The 24042-nt window shown below is 40.1% G+C and overlaps 1 protein-coding gene across 2 annotated transcripts in view; it reads right to left on the bottom strand.

The window, feature by feature from the left end:
- Positions 1-24042, bottom strand: part of CLCN2 (chloride voltage-gated channel 2) — a 109615-nt gene that overhangs the window by 55805 nt on the left and 29768 nt on the right. For both annotated transcript variants that reach the window (XM_075268444.1, XM_075268445.1), the window contains exon 2: positions 5405-5561. In XM_075268444.1, the coding sequence (XP_075124545.1) occupies positions 5405-5561 (157 nt within the window). The remainder of the gene's footprint in view (positions 1-5404; positions 5562-24042) is intronic.

Raw genomic sequence — 24042 nt, 5'->3', positions numbered from 1 at the left:
TCCTTATTATTAATGTAACTTAAATAAATATAGGGAGAAATTACTGACACTTCTACACCAGTTATCTGATTTAGGTCGGTGTTAACACAGTGCACTGCTTTTTCCGATGACAAAGATGCTTCACATTGTTCCTTCTGCATCCATTTTACAAAAGTGGTGGAGACCAAGTTGGGGATGCCAGACCTTTATATGTAAAGACTTAAAATGTGTCAGTTATCAGCTATTATTTTTTCTTCATTTTATCCTATTTTTGGATGACACTACAGAATCAGTTACAAATTTTTCTATAGAGTTAAGGGTTTAAGATACAATATTTTCAACTTACAATATTAATTGTTAAGGGGCAGCCATAGAAACGCAATAGACTATAGTGCAGAATTGGACTATATAGTTTTTGCATGTATTCTGCAGTCATTCATGCCCAAAATTATAGCAAAGAATTACTCACAGCTAATTCTAAAGACGTCCTAATAGCAAAAAATTATTCAATTTACTATTGATAGAGTTAACCCCTAGTCATTACATTAGAACATAATCAGTCAGTGTGCTAGCCGTGAAAAAAAGTGAAAAAACTAGCACACTGACACAGCACATAACTGTGTGCATGGAGCCTTAACATGTAGCAAAAAAAAGTCATAAGATCTACAACTTCAGCAGTGTCTTCTCAGATAATTTATTATATGGGGACTGGCAGACACTGAAATCTCAGGCCACAGCGGATTTTTCAGTTCTCTTCTAATTTGCTCATCAATTCCTATTACTTGGATGTGTGATTCAGGCATGTATGTTGTTCCTCCCATCTCACTAAGCCTTATGTCTTTGTCCCTCTTGTCCTTGCATTTTCTTGGATGTCCTTAGCATTTAGTTTTCAATGTCCCTAACCCTCTTAGCTATTCATTGTCAGGAATATCTGGAAAAGTTTACATATAAAACACATATAGTGTTTATGCAACATTTTAACAATAGTGTGATAGGAAAGGAATAGTTATAAAAGCTATTACAAAAAAAACGGGTCAAAGAACTGAACCGGCTTTTGTGCCCATGTTTAATATGCACTAGGAAATACAAATAGCTGGAGGTCATGCAGAAAATAACTGGCACAAATGCCCACTTACAATGGTTACTCAAGGACTAACAAAGGTGAACTGAGACCATGGGTTGATACTAGAGATGAGCGAACAGCGTTCGACCGAGTACATGTTCGATCGGATATCAGGCTGTTCGAGATGTTCGATTCGAGTCGAACACCATGTGGCAAACTCACTAAAAATTCGATTCCCCTCCCTGGCACTTTTTTTGCCTTTATTTAGGTGGGAATCTTACTAACACAGCTCTTTGGGGCTCTATCCCGTCAGGATCCCTGTCAGCTTGAGATATGCAGGAGCTGACTTTTTCCCATAGGAATGCATTGACCAGCGTTGATTGGCCGAATGCCATACAGAGTACAGCATTCGGCCAATCAACGCTGGTTCTGCCGGAGGAGGCGGAGTATAAGATCGGGCCACAGCAGTCTCCATTCTGGTCCGATCTCAGATGTAGCAGCGTTGAGCTCACGCTGTGCTCTGCTATACCCTCAGATGCAGCAGAGCTGACTGTGTGCTGAACCCTGCTGCATCTCAGATGTAGCAGAACTGGCTGTGACTGGAGTATAAGGCATGATGTAACAGCAGAATAGTGACTGCAGCTCTAGATGTGACTGGAGTATAAGACATAATGTAACAGCAAAATAGTGACTGCAGCTCTAGAGGTGACTGGAGTATAAGACATGATGTATAGCAGAATAGTGACTGCAGCTCTGGATGTGACTGGAGTATAAGTGATGATGTCTTACATCAGAATAGTGAATAGTGACTGCAGCTCTAGATGTAACTAGAATATTGAGCGGCTAGTCTAATCGAATTTCGAACTTCGAACATTTCACTGTTCGCTCATTTCTAGTTGATATCCTTATGTAAAAAGGTCATCACTATGTTGTACTTTAGGTCCCCAGAATTTTGCTCACTGTAAGCTGCATTTAACTTTGGTGGTCGAGAGCCACATTCAGTTTTTAAAAAGACATTTGGAAAAATCCATTATAAAATCGCAAACATTTGCAGATATTTAACTGTAATTATACTAGTGGTATTATATTACAACATCTATACTGACTTTACTAAGAGACATTAAGACATTACTAATTTATGCTTAAAACCTATAGTTCTGCCCTGTACCTCACCAAACAAGACTATTTCACCGCTCTCATCTCTTCTAGCTCCTGTAATCCTAAAATGCTCTTTGAAACGTTTTACTCCTTACTCACTCCCAAGGTGCAGGCGCCATTCACAGACCTTAGTGTAGATGACCTGGTCACTTATTTCCATGACAAAATTGATAAGATCCATCAATAACTAACTGCCCAATCCCCAGGTTCCATTGATTCCCACACCTACCATAGTACTGATCCCCTTACCAAACGCACCTCAGACTGTCCATTCTCATCTTTTGAACCTGTTACAGAAGAGGAAGTATCCCAGCAATTTTCTTCATCTCACCTTACGACCTGCAGTAGTGACCCTTTCCTCTTCACACCTTCTCCAATCTCTGTCGCCTGCTGTCACAACTTACCTTACTAAAATATTTAACCTCTTTCTCTCTTCTGGAATTTTTCCATCCTCTTTCAAACATGCTGCTATAACCCCGCTATTGAAAAAACCCTCCCTGGACCCGTCTCTAACCTCCCCTTCATCTCTATAATCTTGGAATGCTTGGTCTATTCTCGTTTGATCTGCTATCTCTCTGCTCACTCTCTTCTTGACCCCTTCTAATCTGGATTCTGCACTCTACTGAAATGGCCTTCACAAAAGTCTCCAATGATCTCCTGATGGCTAAATCCAATAGTGTCTTCTCTCTTCTTATTCTTCTGGATCTCTCAGCAGCATTTGACACTGTTAGCCGTCAACTCCTCCTCACTATACTCCACTCAATTGGCCTCAAGAACACCATGCTCTCCTGATTCTCCTTTTATCTTTCAGACCGCACTCAATGTATCATTTGCAGGCTCCCTTTCTTCCCCTCTTCCCTTTGCTGTTGGGGGTTCCTCAGGGCTCGGTTCTAGGCCCCCTGCTCTTCTCTCTCTACACAGCCTCCATTGGACAAAAAAAATCACCAGATTTAGCTTCCGGTACCACCTTTATGCTGATGACACCCAATTATACACATCTTCCCGTGACATCACCCCTGCACTAATACAGAACACCAGTGACTGTCTTTCTGCTGTGTCAAATATCATGTCTTCACTCTATCTGAAACTAAATCTCTCTAAGGGAGCATTCACACGGAGTTACATGCCGCGAGATTTGGCACGTAGACGCCGCGTGACTCTTTGCGTGCCGTACACGCTCCCATTGAGTTCAATGGGAGCGGGCAGCGTATGCACCGCGCTAGTTTGCGGCCGTGTATTTATTCACGGCCGCAAACTAGCGCGGCGCATACGCTGCCCGCTCCCATTGAACTCAATGGGAGCATGTACGGCACGCAAAGAGTCACGCGGCGTCTACGTGCCAAATCTCGCGGCACGTAACTCCGTGTGAATGCTCCCTAAGACTGAACTACTACTGTTTCCACCATCTAATAGATCTGTCCCTGATATATTCATTGCATTCTCAGGCCTTACTATAACTCCTAGGCTGCATGCCCACTGCTCAGGGTTGTGCTTGACTCAGACCTTTCTTTCACCCCCCATATTGAACCTCTCGCACGCTCATGTTATCTCCACCTCAAAAACAACTCCAGAATACACCCTTTCCTTACCCCACATACATTAAAGACACTTATTGTCTCTCTGATTCACTATCGCCTTGCCCAATGTAACTCCTTACTAATCGGTCTTCCCCTTGCTCTCCGTTCACTCAATGACCTAACACTTACATCCTCTATTATCAGAACCTCCCACGCTCGTATACAAGACTTCTCCTGAGTTGCACCACTTCTCTGGAATGCTCTACCCCGGACAATCAGATTAACTCCCAATTTCTACAGCTTCAAGGACAAACTAAACACACATATTTTCAGACAGGTCTATCACAATTCCTATTGTAAACCCTTCCGTACCATAATTAGAATCCCTAAAACAAACCCTCCTCTGTTCCAGCTCCCATATTACCCCACACGATATGATGCCATTTCAGGCTAACTTTATATGTCCAAGCGCTATCTGCAAATTAAAGGACACGACTGGCGATGGCTCATACAGTTTTATGTTTGTGTAATGACAGTAATCTCTATTACAAAATTGTCTGACTACTCTATAAGCAATGCTACCTCCGATGTTGCCCCTGCTACCTCTTGTCACCCCCTCTACCTCATAGACTGTAAGCTTTTGCGAGCAGGGCCCTCAGTCCCATTGTGTGATGCGACTATTTCTTTGTAATGTCTCTTTTTGTCTGTACTTGAACCCTACAAATTGTACAGTGCTGCGGAATATGTTAGAGCTATATAAATAAAATGTATTATTATTATTAGTGTTGAGCGAATAGTATTCGTCGAATACCTCGCTCCCATAGGAATGCATGTAAGTGGCCAAACACCAAGGGGTTAAGTGCATTGAAAATTCACCGGCCGCTTACACGCATTCTTATGGGTGCGAGGTATTCGACGAATACTATTCGCTCAACTCTAATTATTATTATTACTACTAAGAGGTTTGGAATGATATTAAATATTGATAGCATTTATGTCACAATGTAACCAGAGTTTATGGACAAAACTGAGGGCTTCCATGGCGAGCAACACATATGGTGGCTGCAAGCCATGTGCAGTTCCTGAGCTACTGGTTGGGGTCTAGTGCTTTAGGGAATCCTCAATTTTCTACTTGTCTAATTTGCAATGTAACTGCGATTAGGTAGCCGACATATTTAACTGCAATATAGCTAATATGATGTCAGTGTGTAATCACAATATGATCAACCTTTAGTGTAAGTAATAGAGACAATGGATACTACACCTCTATTATAGCATGTGACTATAAAAGATTCACAATCACAACTAATAAACAAAAATAAAGTGGATTGGATCTGCCATCACTAAAATTCAGAGACTTTACAAACAGGAATGAATAATCTGGCGCTTCAGAACATAAAATTGTTCAATATTTTATTGTCTCACAAATTTAAAATTGAGGAAAACCAGAAGAGGGCAAGAACAGACAGAACTACATGTTTTCAATGCTAACTGCGTCCTTACTCACGTCATCATAAGGACACAGTCAGTGTTTTCCTTTGATATTAATTTGTGAGTCAGAGCAATTTTTTTTAAAAAAAGCTCTGGATTATACAATCCTGCTTGTTTATGTTGTGGATGCTTAAAATGGATCAGTGTGCCTTAAAGACTCTACTATGTGGTGAACTGGTATATTGTTTATACTTACTTTTACACTTGGCACAGCGGCTCTCATCATATTCCCTTAGCTCCGCTACCCTTGGTTGTTCCTCTCTACCTGGCTTGCGTTTTTCTCTTTCTTTACGAATTCTAGCAGCTTCCTCCTTTGCATAAACACCGAGATCCTGAGTGTACCGTCCATACATCTAAGAACGGATAAAATTATCAATATTGTATACATTACAAGCAAACACCAGTGAGGTGAGAAATGTCTATGGAATATGCATTATTTTGAAAAGAACTAAAAAAAAACCATATTGGTAATAAATACATTCTGTGTCATTGGTCATGTTCCGCCATGTTTTTTCATTAAAGCAATACAATTAGGCAGTTCCCCTATTACTATACCTCATTCACATTTCAACATATGCTCCTGGTTGGAAATTATTTCTGCACATTTACATCTCACAATTTCCTTTAAACCAGGTGTTTTTAAAAGAAAAATAACAATATTTGTTCTCTATGTTACAATATATTAGTCATTTTCTTTCTGCTCTTTTATGTACAAAACAATGTAAAATTACAAAAATAAAAATGTAATTGTTTTTGCCTTTTTTTATTAAAATATATGGATTTAGTATAACAAGTACAAATAAAAAAAATCATCCGGTTTCACCATGGAAAACAGAATATTCAGAAAACAAACTATAAATCTTGAAGTCATAACTATATGCAATTGAAAAAAAAAATGCAGCTGAGAAACGTCTCCCCCCAGTGGTCATTAATAGTAAGTTGAGAGATGTCCATTACATGCAAAGAAATGCTTTGCAATTTCATTTCTTAAAAAGACAGTAATGTGCTTACCTACTTAAAGGCAACATTTTCTTGGTGTAATCTAAAGGGTACTATGATAAATGGCACAAAGTAAAAAAAATGTCTTTATATTTTTGTTGTCTAACCACGAAACAGAACAGTGGAAATAATTAACATACATGTGAACAAAGCCTTACACACTGCACCAGTGGAGAGCGCTCTTAATACACAATATGGCTGTTCTTAGGCTGTCATAGATTTTAATGGTGTAAATTATAATGAATATGGCCCAGGCAGAAGCATGTGCTTGTGCTCGTGCATGGGTGTTCATGTCTAAGGGATGATGTGGCCGTGTGTATCTGGTAAACGCATGCGCAGTTAAAATCATTAGTATACGCACGCGCAATTAGAATCTTCATTGGTCCATCGGCCATCTTTATTCCTGGCATGGTAGATGTCGGATATAGGTCCTCTGTAGTATCCACTGTGTACTTTGGCGCATGCGCTTAGTGTGAACAAAAGAAAGGGATTATGTAATGGCATTATGCATGTGTACCAGGTAGACAGGGTTGGTTGTGTATTACAATCAGATACATGCCATAGTTCCGGTCATTCTTGTTATTGGCATAAAATAGGTTTAATATAGATCCATACAGATCATTTTGTGCATGTTTTTGCATTTAGTCATTATGCACTTCGGTTTCATAGGTGGGATCTTATATCATACGGATCCACCTTGGATCCGATTGGCTTTTTGAATGCGGACTTGTTCGCTCATGAATTATGCTTATCATGCACAAGTTAAGAGCAATTTTCATCATCTCTATTGCTCTTGTCTAATAATACATGCGGTTTTGACATGCGGTATTGACTTTTGATTCTTTATTTATTTTTTATTTATTTTCTTATTATTATTTATTTTTTCACTTTTTTCATTTTTTCAAATCATGCGGTCAATGTGTTTTCCAACATGCGGTTTTCTGGAGAATATACCATTTTTTGTTACTTGGTCATGTTCTGTCAATAGCTGCAGTATTCGTGCTTCTTGTTCCTCTATATTTTAACTTGATCAGGTGTTTTATGTGTTTGTTCATTCAATCACTGTTTATTTGTTACAGTTGTGGTTTTGTGATACAAAGGGGGTTGGGTGCAACATACGATCAGGCTATGACTAAGGCACGCATGTGCTGAAACGCGTCAGCCGACGTCACTTCTCCGTGGTGTGTCTGGGGGTAGGGAGTGATGTTCACTGATTGTATGGACAAAACTTTTTTAACGTTTTTCAAATAAAGCATTCGAATTTTATGCACGTGGATGCCGGATTCTTCATTTCTTCATTACGAGACACTCCGAGTCGACGGGGATTTTTTCCATCCAGGCACCCGATTATTTCTCCGGAACCGTGAGTGTGGTCTCATTACCAGGATGTATTTGATTGTGCAAGCGATACTGTGATATGTTATTACATCAAAAAGGATTGTGTTTATGTGATTTGAAGCACTAAATCATCCGAATTTCCACAACAAATTTTGTCAACTTTGTGTATTGCTGACATTTATCTACTATCAAGATTAGTTTCTGTATGGGCTGTGATATCCCTTTTCCCCTTCCTACCGTTGCTCAGGCAGAAGCATGACTTACTTATGGAAAAGAGCCAAGGCAGTGTAAAAACGCCATTTGTGACTGTTTAAGTCACTGGTTAGCTATAAACTATTTTTATTTTTAACCTACATTTTATTTCCATACTATATCATAAGGCGAGATCCAAAATGTAGTCCATAGGGCTCTATAAAGTCTACGGGAGCTGAAACATATGTATGCCAAAAATATAATCAAACACCTCCATTTGAGAATTGGGAGCAAATACAATAAGGATATTTTCGATAACATACACACAAAGCTGTCACTCCAGTTCTGATATTTATAGTTAGGTCTTCTCTTCAATTAAAGTTATCACATTATTGTATTACAGAAAACAAGATTGTTTGATATAACAATATATCATTGTCATAATGCCCAGAGCAGCCAGACCTGGATCTTTCAGGACTCAGAGACTTACAGTCATAATTGGTAATAGCCACGCAAAATGTCCCTTTTTTATGGTTCAGAAGTAATAGCTGAATATACTGCCCCCTTCGTTTTTTCATTGATTCAAACAGTAAAAAACTGACAAGTCTAAGATATGCAATCTGAAAACTGATCAGTTAATAAAAGCAATATGTGTACAGCCCTGTAGAATTGTGTGGGTCAGTGTTCTATCAGTTAAAAAAAAGGACAGGCCAGTAATGGAAAAAGTGGACGGAATTAGAGACACTGGCATAATGGTTACATGTCTTTGGTTTATAGTACCAGTAAACACCAAGGTGGTATGTGTAGTACAGGGTAACACAATAAGTAAAAAGCAATATAAATGCCCATAAGACCATATTATATATTATATGGCTACAAAGAACCAAATATAATCACAAAGTGAAAGGTCTATCAGGCAATGACAAAGACAAATGCATGACCCATTTTTACCACATCACCCTGTTACCAACAGACTTACCACGCCACCAAAGAACAAGTGTGTTCTTCACATGTTTACTGGTACTATTATCTCTTTGATTCCTCACAATATTTGTATTTGTATTGGATAATGTTATTTGTATCTGTATGTTATTTTATATTTAGATACTAATAAACTTGAATAGTTTTATACTATTAGAGTGTGAAAGTTTTATTCTATTTATTCTTAGTCTAAAATATGCCAAATTTATCATCCAACATCAGCCACTCTGATAAATTGGGATAACTGGCATATTTTCAGACTGCCTGTCTAAGGGTAGGTTAACAATACAGTTATTTAATGTTTGATGCTCTCATTTGTCACAGGCCATAAATATTGCCCCCTCTGTCAGCTGTCCGTCTGCATTCACCCCATTTTAAAAACATGACTTAGTACTTTTCTCTCTGTCAGTTTCAGTATAAAAACAACAAAAACCAAATGGATACTCAGCAGACCCCATTATAGTATTTGGAGTCCACAGGTGTCCATAGGTAACCCTCCAGATTTTTCCATCATGTGTTTTTTACTTTTCTTTCATTGCAAAAGTTAAAAGAAAGAAAGTGTCCATCATGTTTTTACAATATAATCATTGGGAACAGATGCAGATGGAGATGGAAAAAGGGCCACAAGGCTGGAAGTGAAGACCCGCACTCACTGGTCCACACATAGGAAGTTGACATGATAGGTAAACTTGAATCCTTTATTGATAAAACAGCAGTACAACGCATTTCAGGCTATATAAAGCCCATCCTCACATGCATAAACTTTTTGCCAGAGCGGGCCAGATGCGCACCTGGTCAATTTCCTATGTGTGGATCAGCGAGCGCGGATCTTCACTTTCAGCCTTGTGGCCCCTTTTCGGTTTGTTACTGTCCGGTTCCTTCCAGTATCAGCTTGTGAACTCTGCTACCACCGCCAGCTTTGGTACATGTTATTGATGTTGTGACTACCTCACAACATCTGAAGGTGAGGGACCAATTGGTCCACTGAAATTTGCTAAATATTAATATCACTAGTACTCTTCTGCCTCAACATATCTGCACTATAAGGACGCTCGCTGTCTTTTTATATTTTTGTCTCCCTGAGTCTCACAGCTTTAAATCGGCAGATAGAGATGGCTCCATTAATACTACCTTTGCTATTAATGTTCGTGGCTGTGATCCTATGCGTAACACACATCCACCTCTCATTTCGATTTCTAAGCAATTGTGGTAGGGAATATTTCTTTATGATAACAAAATGTCATCAAAAGTAAAGTTTTCTCAGCATAGAAAGGTGTAATGAAATTTTATTTAGGTCTAGGGAAGTTCAAGAAGAGGCTAACAAACACAGGATTTGGAGGTATGCGTTTCTAACAGTTTCATACAAGAAAAGGGCATCCTGATCACTAAATGCCTTTTGTGTTGTTGTAAGCATGCTCAGTAGATATGCATGATGACATCTGGGTAAGGCACAACTAAGTAAATGCATTTCCCCCCCCGCTCACAATTCCTACTGGCACAAACGTTGCTGTGCTGTTTGATGACTGCGACAGAGATTCTGGCCGGGTGGTAGGAATCAGAGTCACACATGTTATTTTTCAACACCAGGCATCCAAGGAATATAGTGCTATAAAATAAATCATGCCATGATGTCAAGCCTCCCAGCCAGACTAATAAACACACTGTTGGTCCCATATAGAAAAATAAATAGCAGACTTATGGCATACCAAGTAGCAGAGCAGAAATGTGATGCTAACAATTTTACAGAAAAGATATCTAATTTTGGTTTCAGCTAAATAAGCCTCCCAGAAAAAACCATGACAGCGGTAAGGCCCGATAGTCTACGTTTTTGTACACATAATCTGGGGGATTGCCTTTTAACCGTCAAGTATTTTCATATGCAATTGATGCAAATTAGCTCACATCAGCCAAAGTAAAACTCTCTCTCTCTAGTGCCACCTATAGGTTACTTCCTGGTGTATCAATTTCTAGCCAATTACACTGGCATGAAACACTGCTAGGAGTTTCAGACACGCCAGAGATACCCATGTGTAGACAACAGTGTTTTAGAGGTTTTGCTCTGGTTAGCTGGGCAAGATGATTTAAAGGAAAGTCTAGGAAGGTACATCTTGTGTTCCCTTCATCTACTAACAGATCTAACCCTGATATCTCCATTTCTGTAAGTGGTCTTACTATAAGACTGAGGCAGCATGCCCATTGTCTTAGGGTTGTATTTGACTCAGATCTCACCTTTGCCCCACATATTCAGACACCTGCACCTCAAAAACATCACTAGATTGTCACTTTGATTCTCTCTCATCTTATCGTGACTATTGTAATTCTCTTCTAAATGGACTTTCTCTTAGTAAACTCTACCCCTCTACAATCTGTCCTGAAGGCAGATGCAGTCATCTTTCTGTTGAACTGGTACACAGATCTACCTTTTGTCAGTTGCTGCACTGGTTGTCCATCCACCACATAATACAATATAAAATTATCACACTCCCCTTAAATCCATCTGTAGCGCTTTGCCTCCATATATCTCCTCCTCATTACTGTCTACTGCCCTAAACACCCTCTCCGCACTGCCAATGACTTTAAACTTGTATTCTCTTGTATCTGAATATTCCACTCCCGTCACCAAAACTTTTCTTGAGCTGTACCAATACTCTAGAACACTTTACTCCAAACAATCAGATAACTACAGCTACTTCTAAGGGGCCCTATAGTCGCATCAGTCGTTTAGAACAGCTTATCACATGACCTGATCACATTGTTCTACAGCTCTGCACACTAAGCTACCTTTTTTTTATCCTAAGCTATCCTTCCTACTCTATTACTCAGAACCTCTCCCCGCATCTAGAAGTTACACTGCACTCCACGTACTTTCCAGATACCGGCTGGTGACAGGCTCATACAGCTTCAATATACTGTATTGATCGTTGTATTTATTATATAAACTCTTACACGCAGGGCCCTCACTACTTTTGTTTGATATGTTAATTCTCTAGCACATTGTAATTCCAAATATTGTCTGTTCATGTTCCCGCTGATTTGTACAGTGCTACATAAATAAAGTATTATAACAGTAGTATAAAATATTATAATAAATATTATTACTACTATTATCTACAAATACCGATCAAGACTGTCACCAGTAAGATGAATAGAGAAAATCTTTGAAAGCTCAACAAAATTTTATTTACTTTTACAAAAATGTTTAACTTTTGCTTGTCTACAGTTTTAAATATGGTTATATTTGTGGGAAAACCCCTTTATACTGACCATATATGCAGGTCATATGAGATACCTTTTAGCCTAAAACTTCGTGTGATGTAAATGACACTTAACTGGTGATGAAAAAGAACTTTGGCCATAACCTTTATTACCGATATAATTGCCAACCTGACCAAGACCCTAGCACTGTCCACACTCTTATCCCCTAACTGTGACCTTTATAAAGGCCAATCAAGATTTACCTGCGACCTTTCAACCATTCACCCCGTCACTAGGTCAAAGAGAAATCCTTCCCTGAGGCATATGTGATATCGGCCCCATTGGTAACAACACCTGCCCAGCTACTTCTTGGCATTGTTGGGACTATTACATGTGGGGGTCATTATATTATATGTTGGGGCTGTTATATGTGGAGGTATTGTGGGAGCACTGTAGATGCCATTAAATTACATGTGGATCAGTCTGGGGACCATTACATTACATGTGGAGCATGCGGGGCTTACTAAACTTCATGGATGGCTTAAGCCTCCACAGACTTTATATGCAGTGATACCACCTATCAGTTGTACTACTTTGCTACAATGATTTGTGACATTTGGAATTTATTCCTCTTCAACAAACTTCAGCCTTTGACGCTAAGCTCTCTCCTCCCAAAAAGACAAGGCAAGAGAGTCTAAAACACCTAATAGATGTGGTACACAACAGTTAGTTGAGATATTTGGGACACAGTAAGCCAGAATCCTGGTGAATCTGCCCCATTATGTAATTGAGTTTTGCCCTCTTGTGAAATTTCTTTTCCCTCTTGACAAAGTTTGAAGTAGTAATAACAGATTAGTCCTGCTACTGGCTTCTGTACAGGAGACATCCCTAGAACACAGACATAAGTCTATTATATAACCTAGGCTACAATGGAATGCCGTTTGCCGCAGGATTATTATTATTAGCTGTGTTTTGCATCTTTCTCCCTTAGTCCTTCTCCTCACCTGACTGCCACTGCCATCCGCACAAAACCCATTATGAAAATGCTAGCATGCAAAAGAAAACATGGTAATACCATGAGGCTTAGGATTTCACTGAATTTTAGGGGCAAACACAGTAAACCACAGAGGAAACTATATAAAGACATAGCATTACTTGCCAGTGCACTGACCCTTCTGTTGCTTATTATACTACTTTTTTCACCTTTAGATAGCTGCCAATGTTATGGTCGCGACCCCAGGGCCAAGTTCTAAAATAATACAATAGTAACGCTAGTACACAATAGTATCTGTAACTTAGCTGGGGAGTCACATGCAGGAGGTTATAGAGCCACATGTAGCTTTTAGGCCACTAGTTAGGGAATACTACTCTTTTAAGTGACATGAAGGTCATCTCGCTTCTTTTTTTCTGCTAGCAGCTAGCGGAAAAAAGAAGCGAGCAGCTCCCATTAAAGTCAAAGGGGGTCGGTTTTGGCAGTGGATTTTGAAGCGGATTCCTCGTCAAAATCTGCCGTCAACAAACTCTGTGTGAACTGACCCTTACAAGAGAATGGTCTTTTGAATAAGTCCTTATTGTGACCGTAGCAGAAATCACTTCATAGCAGATCAAGGACTAAAACAGTGAACATGTGTGACCAGGGAAACTAGACATGTTAGCAGCTGTGAGAACGTAAAGTGGTGCCATAACCATTATGTAACAGAAATATCTAAACACAAATGCATTTTATTTACATAACAATTATAAAAGTAAATAGTATATTAAAGTGATTCTCCGGACTGCAGCCATTAATCCACTGTTCACCTTTTTCGTAGAGGAATGCTTGAAGGTGGTGGCCCTAAATCATCCAGATTCAGAGACAGACAAGGGGACTGTTTTAGTTATTGCAAAGAGCCGGGCCCCTTCACACTAATCATGTGCAGACCAGGTGAGAGGGTAAGAAGGATGTTCCTTCTCAGTATTAAGGTAAGTTCACATAAAGTTTTGTGGTCAGGATTTTGAGGCCGTATTCGCCTCAAAATCCTGACCAAAAAGACGTCTCCCATTGAAATCAATAGGAGCCGTACATGCTCATTCTTCAGGCCGTTTCGCCTCGCGACATCCGCCTGAAGACACTCCCTCCTCCAGACTAGGCCCATTCATTGGGCCTCCTCTGGAGCAGAGTGTGTGACTGAATGCCAGTGCAGTGCACCAGCATTTAGTCGTGGCTACCCGTTTTTTGGTCCGGAACCTGAGGCAGTCTCCACCTCAGGTTTCGGACCAAAAAACCCATGTGAACTTACCCTTACAGCACGCCAAGAGAAGTGGGTGGGACTGATGGTTAAAAGAAGACACTACAATAGCTATCCTAAAAATACTATATAAATGCATAAGTATTAAAGAATAAAAAGTTCTATTAATTATCATTTCCAACACATTGAAACAAAGTTTTTTTCTGGTCATCCAAGCCCTTTAATGTTAATTTGTGGGAAAACATTCCTTTAAAGAACCACATAACAATCAGGTGAAGCTATAGAAGTAAGTTACACTTGTGAGTAATTTTCAACATGCCATGACAGCCTGTATATCTCTTGCTGATTATGTATCTGATCCCATGCACATGGTACAGGGCATAGTGCCCTCTTACACTACCTGAGAGGTCGCCATCAATCACTTGAAGAATCACTTTACACATACCTGAATGGTGATAAGAATATTGCTGGGCATTTATACATTGTTTTCATGTAACAAACAGGGGCAGGTACTCTCTGTCTCCTACAGAGATCAGACAGACGAACAATGAAGTTCGGTTACATAGTCGCAATAAAATAATCAATAGTCAACAAAGAAGCCGCACATCTATGTTATGTCCATTTAGTGGCGCTTAACAATAAAAATCTATTTTTTAGTATACTGTTAATGAAATGACGTATAGAAAAATGTCTATCGATGGACAGAAACGCCAGTCGCACTCTTACTTTAGAAATAATCCCACAGAAATCCCCAATTCAGCACTGAGTTGCCATCTTGGGTATAAAGTGCTGGTGGCACAGACAAATAGGCACTATCAGGACTTTCTATTCAATGTGAGTAACAATCCCGTATCTCTACAAGAGCTTGGAGATCATTGTCCCATATAGCATGGCTACACCGGCCTCAACGTTTTCATCCTACAGTTTAGCAAAAGGCGAGGCTGCAGCACAACTCTGACAAATGCTTAATGAATCATTACAATGGGAAATTGAAGTCACTCACAATCTTGTATATAGCAAAGTTCACTACAGTACAAAAATAAATTTGTCTCATTACATCGTTCTATGGGGGGCAACCCTGTTCATTCACCATGGCAGTACTGCGGCTCTTAAAATGTGTGGCAAATTGTGCCAGTCCATGCATTTATTTGAATGGGAGCCGCTCACTTCTTTTTTCCGCTAGCTAGTAGTGGAAAAAAGAAGCGAGCTGCCTATCTTGCTGCGGATTCCTTAACTGACTAAGCCGCGGCGTCCGCTGCGCGAGGCTCCCTCCCGACTGCCACGACTGGATGCCAGTGCACTGCTGCGCGGAAGTATTCACACGCAAATGCAAATTCTGTCGTGTGAACATACCCTTACAACAATCCTGAAGACTTCATGAGATAACCCCAATAACACTGATAGCATCTGCTATTTGTTGTTGTTAGTGTTGGCTGCTGATTTTTAGCTCAGCTTCATTGAGACTCACTTGTGATCAGTGATGGGATCTGTTATCCCCCTTGCAGAAGACTGTATAAATGGCCAGTGTGCGATGCGGGTATTTCCCGGATATCAAACTGATCCATTCATTTCTATAGGCCCGTGTACATGACTCACATGTGTGGGCCAATGGTACAGGCCAAAAAATATGCAACAAATATTGTTGTCCAATTTTGCAGTCCTGCTTCCGCATCTCATTCATTGAAATAGAAGGGCCGCAGAAGCAAGGCCGTGGCATCTGTCTGTCTCCTGTGTGCCGCCCATGCCTTTCATTCACAGCCACCAGTTAGCACACGGTCACGTGCAACCAGCTTAAGGCTGAGGAACTACATTGCAGAAATTTTTAAATCTGCAGGTTTCTTCAGAAACTGTGGTAAAAACCGCGGCAGAAACACATCATAATTTTTCCCACAGCTCTTTTCATAGAAAGTCTGCATAGTTTTCCTCTGTGAACTTCCTGCTTTCGTTATGTCTATACAGAAACTGCCATGCTTTCCATAGGTATAATTGACATGCTGCGATTTGCAAAAATGCAAGTGTTTTCAAATCACAGCATTTCCGCTGCAGATTATTTTCTGCAATGTGTGGATGGGATTAGTCAGAATCCCATCCACTTTACAGGTACTGTTAGGCTCCGTTCCCACGGAGTAACTAGCTGCTCATTCTGACAAATAAACACATGTCAGAGTGAGCGCTGTAAAACAGAATCCCATTGACTTCAATGGGTGCTGTCTTACGCGTCCTACACATTGAAATTAATAGGTTAAAAAGCCTCCCATTGATTTCAATGTGTAGAGACACCCATTGAAGTCAATCGAATTCTGTTTTACAGCGCTCACTCTGACACGTGTTTACGTGTCACAATGAGCAACGCGTTACTCCGTGGGAACGGAAAAATATGAAAAAACAACTAAAGGCAAACATATTTTAGATGATAAACCGCGTCGGGGCGCGGTCTTATCGTGGTATGTACTATCCTTTATGATCTGACTTCATTTACTTCACTGTTTTCCAGCATCCACAGTATTTTTTACACTTGTCCTATCTGTCACAATGACTTCACTATATATAAACACTCACTTATGTTGATTTCTCTGCTAAAGGCCATCATTTATCACCATACTTTATTGCTGGATTACATTTTTTACATATCCACACATCTTTTCAACTACCACGTATGTTCTTTGACAGGTAGCATTGGTCCCCTTATATGTATATGTTTATGTCTCTGCACTGTGTTGTATCAATGTTTTTTAATATTTTCAAATAAATCATTTTTTCACGTATGATGATTCCATTGTCCATGTCCGTGGGAACGGAGCCTAAAACGCTGCAGCACAATCACAGCGTTTACACTGTGCGCTCCTTGCTTAGCAAACAAAGATAAAATTAAAAAAAAAAAAAAAACATCAAAAACTTAATGTGTTTGTCAGATGCAGTTTTAACTGCAGTCAACTGCACCTTTTAAATACACCTCACGTCATAGCATGGGGAAATGATTTGTAAGAATCAATTAGGTCATTACCACAAGTATTATGAGCCAAATTAACCTAAATAAGGGTGTATTCAGACAGTGCATTTGTCTTTGGTGAAAACCAAATCTACCTCAATATTTTATATTAGTTCTGAAAGTGGATTGATTTCATGGAATGAATGCTTTTTTGAGACAAGATATTGCATTCTGTAGTATGATCAATCAATACTGCCTAAAATATAAAAACAATTAAATATATGAACAAGTACATATATATTTATAATGGACCTAATGCACCTAATAATTATTTTGCCTGGAAAATACTTCTGTATGGAAAAAACTGCATTTTTATTATTTATTTGTAATCGATTGGTGTACATTTTTAGAAGTCAAAGCTATGTACGATGAGACAGGAAGGATGGAAACCAGGAAGGGAAGGAACTATTATTCTAGTTGTTGTCTAGAGCTTTGGGGTGGACTATATTATTTCCATATTACTCACTACCAGTATACTCTGTTGGAGCATCCACTGCAAATCTGGTCAAAAAAAGGCAGCATGCTGCACTACTTCATCTGGTAATATCCTGGGTTTCCAGATACAACTCCCATAACTGAGCTGAACAATGGAAGTGAATAATATATGAGAGATGTTGCTTTATAACAGTGCTACAACTGAGGTTAGGTTCACACTTGTGCTGGGCTCTCCCCAGTGGACCTGAACAACGGATAGCCCATCTGCTAAAACAGTGGTTACCCGCGTACCCCATGGACTATAATGAGGTTCACTGAGTGTCTGTCTGTTGTTATACTGAAACGGTGGAGAGAAAAGTCTGTGCATGCAGGATGTTTCTCGCTGCTGATTTTCAACGGATTCTGTGGCAGAGTCCAAATTTTGCCAAATTTAAAAAATTTGGCAAAATGTAAACTGAACAATGACTTATTTGAACTCCTGCTGCACACATGCTCCTTTTTTAGGCAGTGGGCAAAGCAGGATTCGAGTCTAGGCGAGCTGGGTCAGGGATGCCAGAAAACTGGTGTGAGTTTTACCACAAATCCACACAATTCTTGACTGGTGTAGATTTCGGTTCAGACACACTTAAATGTGCAAGAACCTCGAAGGAGCCAGAGCCTCTTATTAATTCTGGCACACCTTAGGGTAATATACACTGCTCAAAAAATAACGGAAACACTCAAATAACACATCCTAGATCTGAATGAATGAAATATTCTCATTGAATACTTTGTTCTGTACAAAGCTGAATATGATGACAACCAAATCACACAAAAAATCAGCAGAAATAGAAGGGCCGCAGAAGCAAGGCCGTGGCATCTGTCTGTCTCCTGTGTGCCGCCCATGCCTTTCATTCACAGCCACCAGTTAGCACACGGTCACGTGCAACCAGCTTAAGGCTGAGGAACTACATTGCAGAAATTTTTAAATCTGCAGGTTTCTTCAGAAACTGTGGTAAAAACCGCGGCAGAAACACATCATAATTTTTCCCACAGCTCTTTTCATAGAAAGTCTGCATAGTTTTCCTCTGTGAACTTCCTGCTTTCGTTATGTCTATACAGAAACTGCCATGCTTTCCATAGGTATAATTGACATGCTGCGATTTGCAAAAATGCAAGTGTTTTCAAATCACAGCATTTCCGCTGCAGATTATTTTCTGCAATGTGTGGATGGGATTAGTCAGAATCCCATCCACTTTACAGGTACTGTTAGGCTCCGTTCCCACGGAGTAACTAGCTGCTCATTCTGACAAATAAACACATGTCAGAGTGAGCGCTGTAAAACAGAATCCCATTGACTTCAATGGGTGCTGTCTTACGCGTCCTACACATTGAAATTAATGGGTTAAAAAGCCTCCCATTGATTTCAATGTGTAGAGCCACCCATTGAAGTCAATCGAATTCTGTTTTACAGCGCTCACTCTGACACGTGTTTACGTGTCACAATGAGCAACGCGTTACTCCGTGGGAACGGAAAAATATGAAAAAACAACTAAAGGCAAACATATTTTAGATGATAAACCGCGTCGGGGCGCGGTCTTATCGTGGTATGTACTATCCTTTATGATCTGACTTCATTTAGTCTGTGCATGCAGGATGTTTCTCGCTGCTGATTTTCAACGGATTCTGTGGCAGAGTCCAAATTTTGCCAAATTTAAAAAATTTGGCAAAATGTAAACTGAACAATGACTTATTTGAACTCCTGCTGCACACATGCTCCTTTTTTAGGCAGTGGGCAAAGCAGGATTCGAGTCTAGGCGAGCTGGGTCAGGGATGCCAGAAAACTGGTGTGAGTTTTACCACAAATCCACACAATTCTTGACTGGTGTAGATTTCGGTTCAGACACACTTAAATGTGCAAGAACCTCGAAGGAGCCAGAGCCTCTTATTAATTCTGGCACACCTACACTGCTCAAAAAATAACGGAAACACTCAAATAACACATCCTAGATCTGAATGAATGAAATATTCTCATTGAATACTTTGTTCTGTACAAAGCTGAATATGATGACAACCAAATCACACAAAAAATCAGCAATGGAAATCAAATTAATTAACCAATGGAGGCCTGGATTTGGAGTCACCCTAAAAATTAAAGTGGAAAAACACACTACAGGCTGATCCAACTTTGATGTAATGTCCTTAAACATGTCAAAATGAGGCTGAGTAGTGTGTGTGGCCTCCACATGCCTGTATGACCTCCCTACAATGCCTGGGCATCTCCTGATGAGGAACCTTTTAAAGGGGCTCTATCAGCAAAATTATGCTGATAGAGCCCCACATATGTGTGAATGGCCTTTAAAATGGCTATTCAGGCACCGCTAAAGTTATATTAAACTACCCCGCATTTTAAAATAAAACCCTAAAAAACAATATGTTAAACTTATCTATCGTGCACGGTGGGCGGGCATTCAGGATCTGACGTCATCTTCAGCCACGCCTCCTCCTCCAGCGATGTCTTCGGATCCCATCTTCCTCCGGCGCTAGCGAACTGCCATTGAGAACAAATGGCGCGGGAGCATGCTGCTACTACTACTACTGCTGCTACTGCGCATGCACCCGCGCCATTTTTTATCAATGTCAGTTTAGAACCGGGGGGGGTAGTTTAATATAACTTTAGCGGTGCCTGATTAGCCTTTTTAAAGGCTATTCATGCATATGTAAGGCTCTATCAGAATAATTTTGCTGATAGAGCCCCTTTAATGAAGAAATATACACCAATTTAACCAAGTTTATAGCATATTTTATTATAGTAAAAAATAGAGTTCTGAATAAAAACCATTAAAAATGAAGGTCACAGTTCACATCTGTTGCATATAAGTATGACACTAAAAACGTCCAGGTTAAAAATTCACTGTACATTAACATTATTGCAATGTAATTAAGGACCAAATCCCCTATACATGAATGTACCAACCCATTTATTGGGCCAACAGAGCAAGCTGTGATCTTCACCTTAAGCCCCTGCACTGAAAGGGAGTTTGCTAATTCTACATCAAAATTATTTTAATGAACCTAAACCAGTAGCCATATGCTACAATATAGCTCACAAGCTGGAGCTAGACTTTTTTGGGCCCCAGATAACGTTTATGTTTGCCACCCTAACCCTCTATTTAAGTACTCTGACCAGGGCAAAGTGACTAGATGAATTCAGCAATAAAGACACATGACCCTATGGCCCCGACTAGCTACACCCTTGTATAGCTGATAAGAGGCCCTAAGGAATGTCATTCATAGAAATAAGTAGTTTTTGTATGTAACCAGCATATAACACAACCACTGAGGTTTAGAAACAGAAAATCAGATGTTTCTGAATAACAGACACAAGAAATTAAAAGATCAAGTCAATATCTGAACATCAACTGAGAGGCACTTTACACCATGAAAGTAAAAAGATAGATACTGTAGATAGATAAGACAGCTAGAAATGATTTTTCCTCTTCTAATGTACATCAGCTGCTCCCACGCCAGCATTAGGGGAGAATTGTATTAATAGAAAACACACCCCTCCACCCGCTTGGAAACTGAGACTTTAATCGGCAGCACAATGAACAACAGAGTCATGTACTGCATAATTCTTCTCACTGAAAAAAGTGTGGGCACTGCCAGGCAAGAACACCCACTGCCAGATAAGGCTCCACGCTGCCAAGCTAGATCTCACACAACCAGACCAAGGCAGAAAAACACATATATAACTGTCTGATAGGAACAGCAGGAGTGGCTAAAAGGGCCCCCCTGCCAGACCAAGGCCTGCAACTAGCACAAACATCATAAGGGAGCTTACTCCATATATTGCTTAGTGAACTGTAGGCAGGACTGGTATATCACAAAACTGCACTGAAAAGTCAACATAGCCAAGTTTGCATTACCTACATTAAAACAAATACAGAAACCAATATAATAAGCACAGTTTTTACTGTGTATAACCTAAAACTGCTCATGAAATGCCATCTTGTAAGAATACCCCTATACTTCTGTCTCTGCCTTGTAGGGGGATAATATCTAACACATCTGAAGTACAACATACTATAACCTTTTTTTATATAGAGAAAAACCCTGCAGAATTTCTGGTATCAACTCTACAGAATTAGCTGTGGGACAGCATGACGTCTCATCAATGGTTGATGTTATTGACCTATTTGGATGTGTACGGTCAAGATACAACAATTTAGGGAGTGAATTGTTGGTTGTACCAAAATATTTTTTTAAAGAGGACCTTTCATCACTTGGGGCATATGTGGGTTTATATACCGCTGGAAAGCCGACAGTGCGCTGAATTCAGTTGAAGATCTATCAGTGCCGGTACTATAGCTCTCCATCATCTATGGACAAGTACATTCCTCACCCCTCTCACAGTAGAGCGCTATAGGCGCTGCTTTCAAAAAGCAGCAGTGAAGAGCAACGGTACCGGCGCCAATAGCTCTTCTCCCAGGGCACAGATCGTGAAAGCCGACAGTGCACTGAATTCAGCTACTGTCGGCTTTCTAGCGGTATATAAAACCACATGTGCCCCAAGTGATGAAAGATCCTCTTTAAGCAATTTAATCAATTATGTCAATTTTTTTGGGTGACTGCAATCTGCGCACATCTGGAGCATTGCATATTGTGCCCACAATAACTCAGATTTCTGTTCTTCAGAAACTTGATCAAGCCTGAGTGACATTGGAAGAAAGAAATGTGGACTTGAAGTGAACTTGCTTTGAGCATTATTGCGACATGTGGCCCGATGTGTGATTTGTGAAATGTACTATGAAGTATGAAGGATTTTTGTCGTAGTCAGGACATTTGTAGATGACCATAAATTAAAAATTAACTTGTAGGAATATATACTTTTAGAATACACAAGTGATGCTTTTGCTTTTCTACAAATAGTGGGGAGTATGTATCATGAGCGTGGTTATAGGAGTTATCCAGTTTGTAATATTAATGGCCTATTGTTAGGAAAGGTCATCAATATTAGATCTGCAAGGAATTGACACCCAGGACCCCTGCAGATCAGCTGCTCCTACTAATGTTTACATGCTGGAAAAACTGTAGTGAGGCTGTGGGTGATTCAGCACTGTCCCATTGAAGTCTATGGAACATTGCTGTAGTACCAGAAGCTGCTACTACTCATTGTATTGCACTACACTATCCCAGAGCAGGTGATCTGCAGGGGTCCCAGCTGTCAGATCCTCACAAATTTAGGCATTCAATATAAGAAAGTGGATAACCACTTAAGGCCTGTGCCCCACATGTCGTAAACACCATGAGTTGCCCGTGGCGAAAACAACGTGGAAAAATGCAACGTTTTAAAGTCACAGTAAAGTGGATGAGATACTACCTAAATATGGAAAAATGCGCACAGCGGACACAATGCGATTTCATGGTTTTGGAAATCGCAGCATGTCGATTATACTTTTCGAAATGCCGGTGGTTTCTGTATAGATATAATTAAAATAGAAAGACTACAGAGGAAATCTCTGCGGATGATGCTGGAACATCTGTGATGCGTTGACACAGCATTTCCCCCGCAGGGACGCTATGTAGGATTTAGCCTTAAAGGGGTATTCCCACGTCGCATACTCACCAGTCTTCACTGCTGTAAAATCTTCTTTCTTCCTGGATTCTTGCGTCATTTGGTGGGCGGGGTTTCATATGCAACCTGCCTTTTAGCTCCGCTCCAAATTTATGTGTAGCTCCGCCCACCGCATAGCGTGATCCTATGGGGTGGCTGAAGGGCCTGTGATGTCATCAAAGGTCCTCAAACAACACTATATGCACAATATTGGACCATGAAGTACAGGCAGGAGCAACTCCATTCTGTGTTACATACAGAGACTGCCTGTCTCTGCCATAATGAACACAATTGAATTAGCTAGCCTGATAACTGGGAGAACAGAAGATGAGTTCAGAAATGAAAGCAGCTCCTCTCCCCTATCTGATAGCAGGAAGGTCACGTGGTGTAGACACAGGAATAGCTAGAAACACAGGCTTGCTCCCGTGCACTTAGCCCCTCCTCCCTCCCCCCTGAGAGCAGGCAGATACATCACTTGACTTTTGAGCAGATAAGTCAAGGGCTCAAGGGCTGTGTCAACAATGAATTGAATAAAGTAAGATGGTGGACAAACAAAGCAGTTTTGCTGAAGCAGTGTATTTAGGAAAAGTCTTACATTCACATTAACAAGCAGTATAGATAGGATCCTTGTGATGGGACAACCCCTTTAAAGAGGAACTTTTATGTCCTCTAACACTGGCGGTGTTATATACTGCTGGAAATCTGACAATGCATTCAATTCAGCACACAGTCAGCTTTGCATCCATTTATTAAAAGTGGAGTAAGTGGTGTAGAAATGCAAAATGTCACAATCCTATTGTACAAATAATTGCAAAAGTTGTAAAATTCTACTTTACACCAGAACTCGAGTGCTGGGCTTCAAAGATATTACCTTGGCAGGT

This window comes from Leptodactylus fuscus, chromosome 3, assembly GCF_031893055.1.
Source record: "Leptodactylus fuscus isolate aLepFus1 chromosome 3, aLepFus1.hap2, whole genome shotgun sequence".
NCBI classification, from domain to species: domain Eukaryota; kingdom Metazoa; phylum Chordata; class Amphibia; order Anura; family Leptodactylidae; genus Leptodactylus; species Leptodactylus fuscus.
This window is presented reverse-complemented; position numbering and strand designations above follow the sequence as displayed.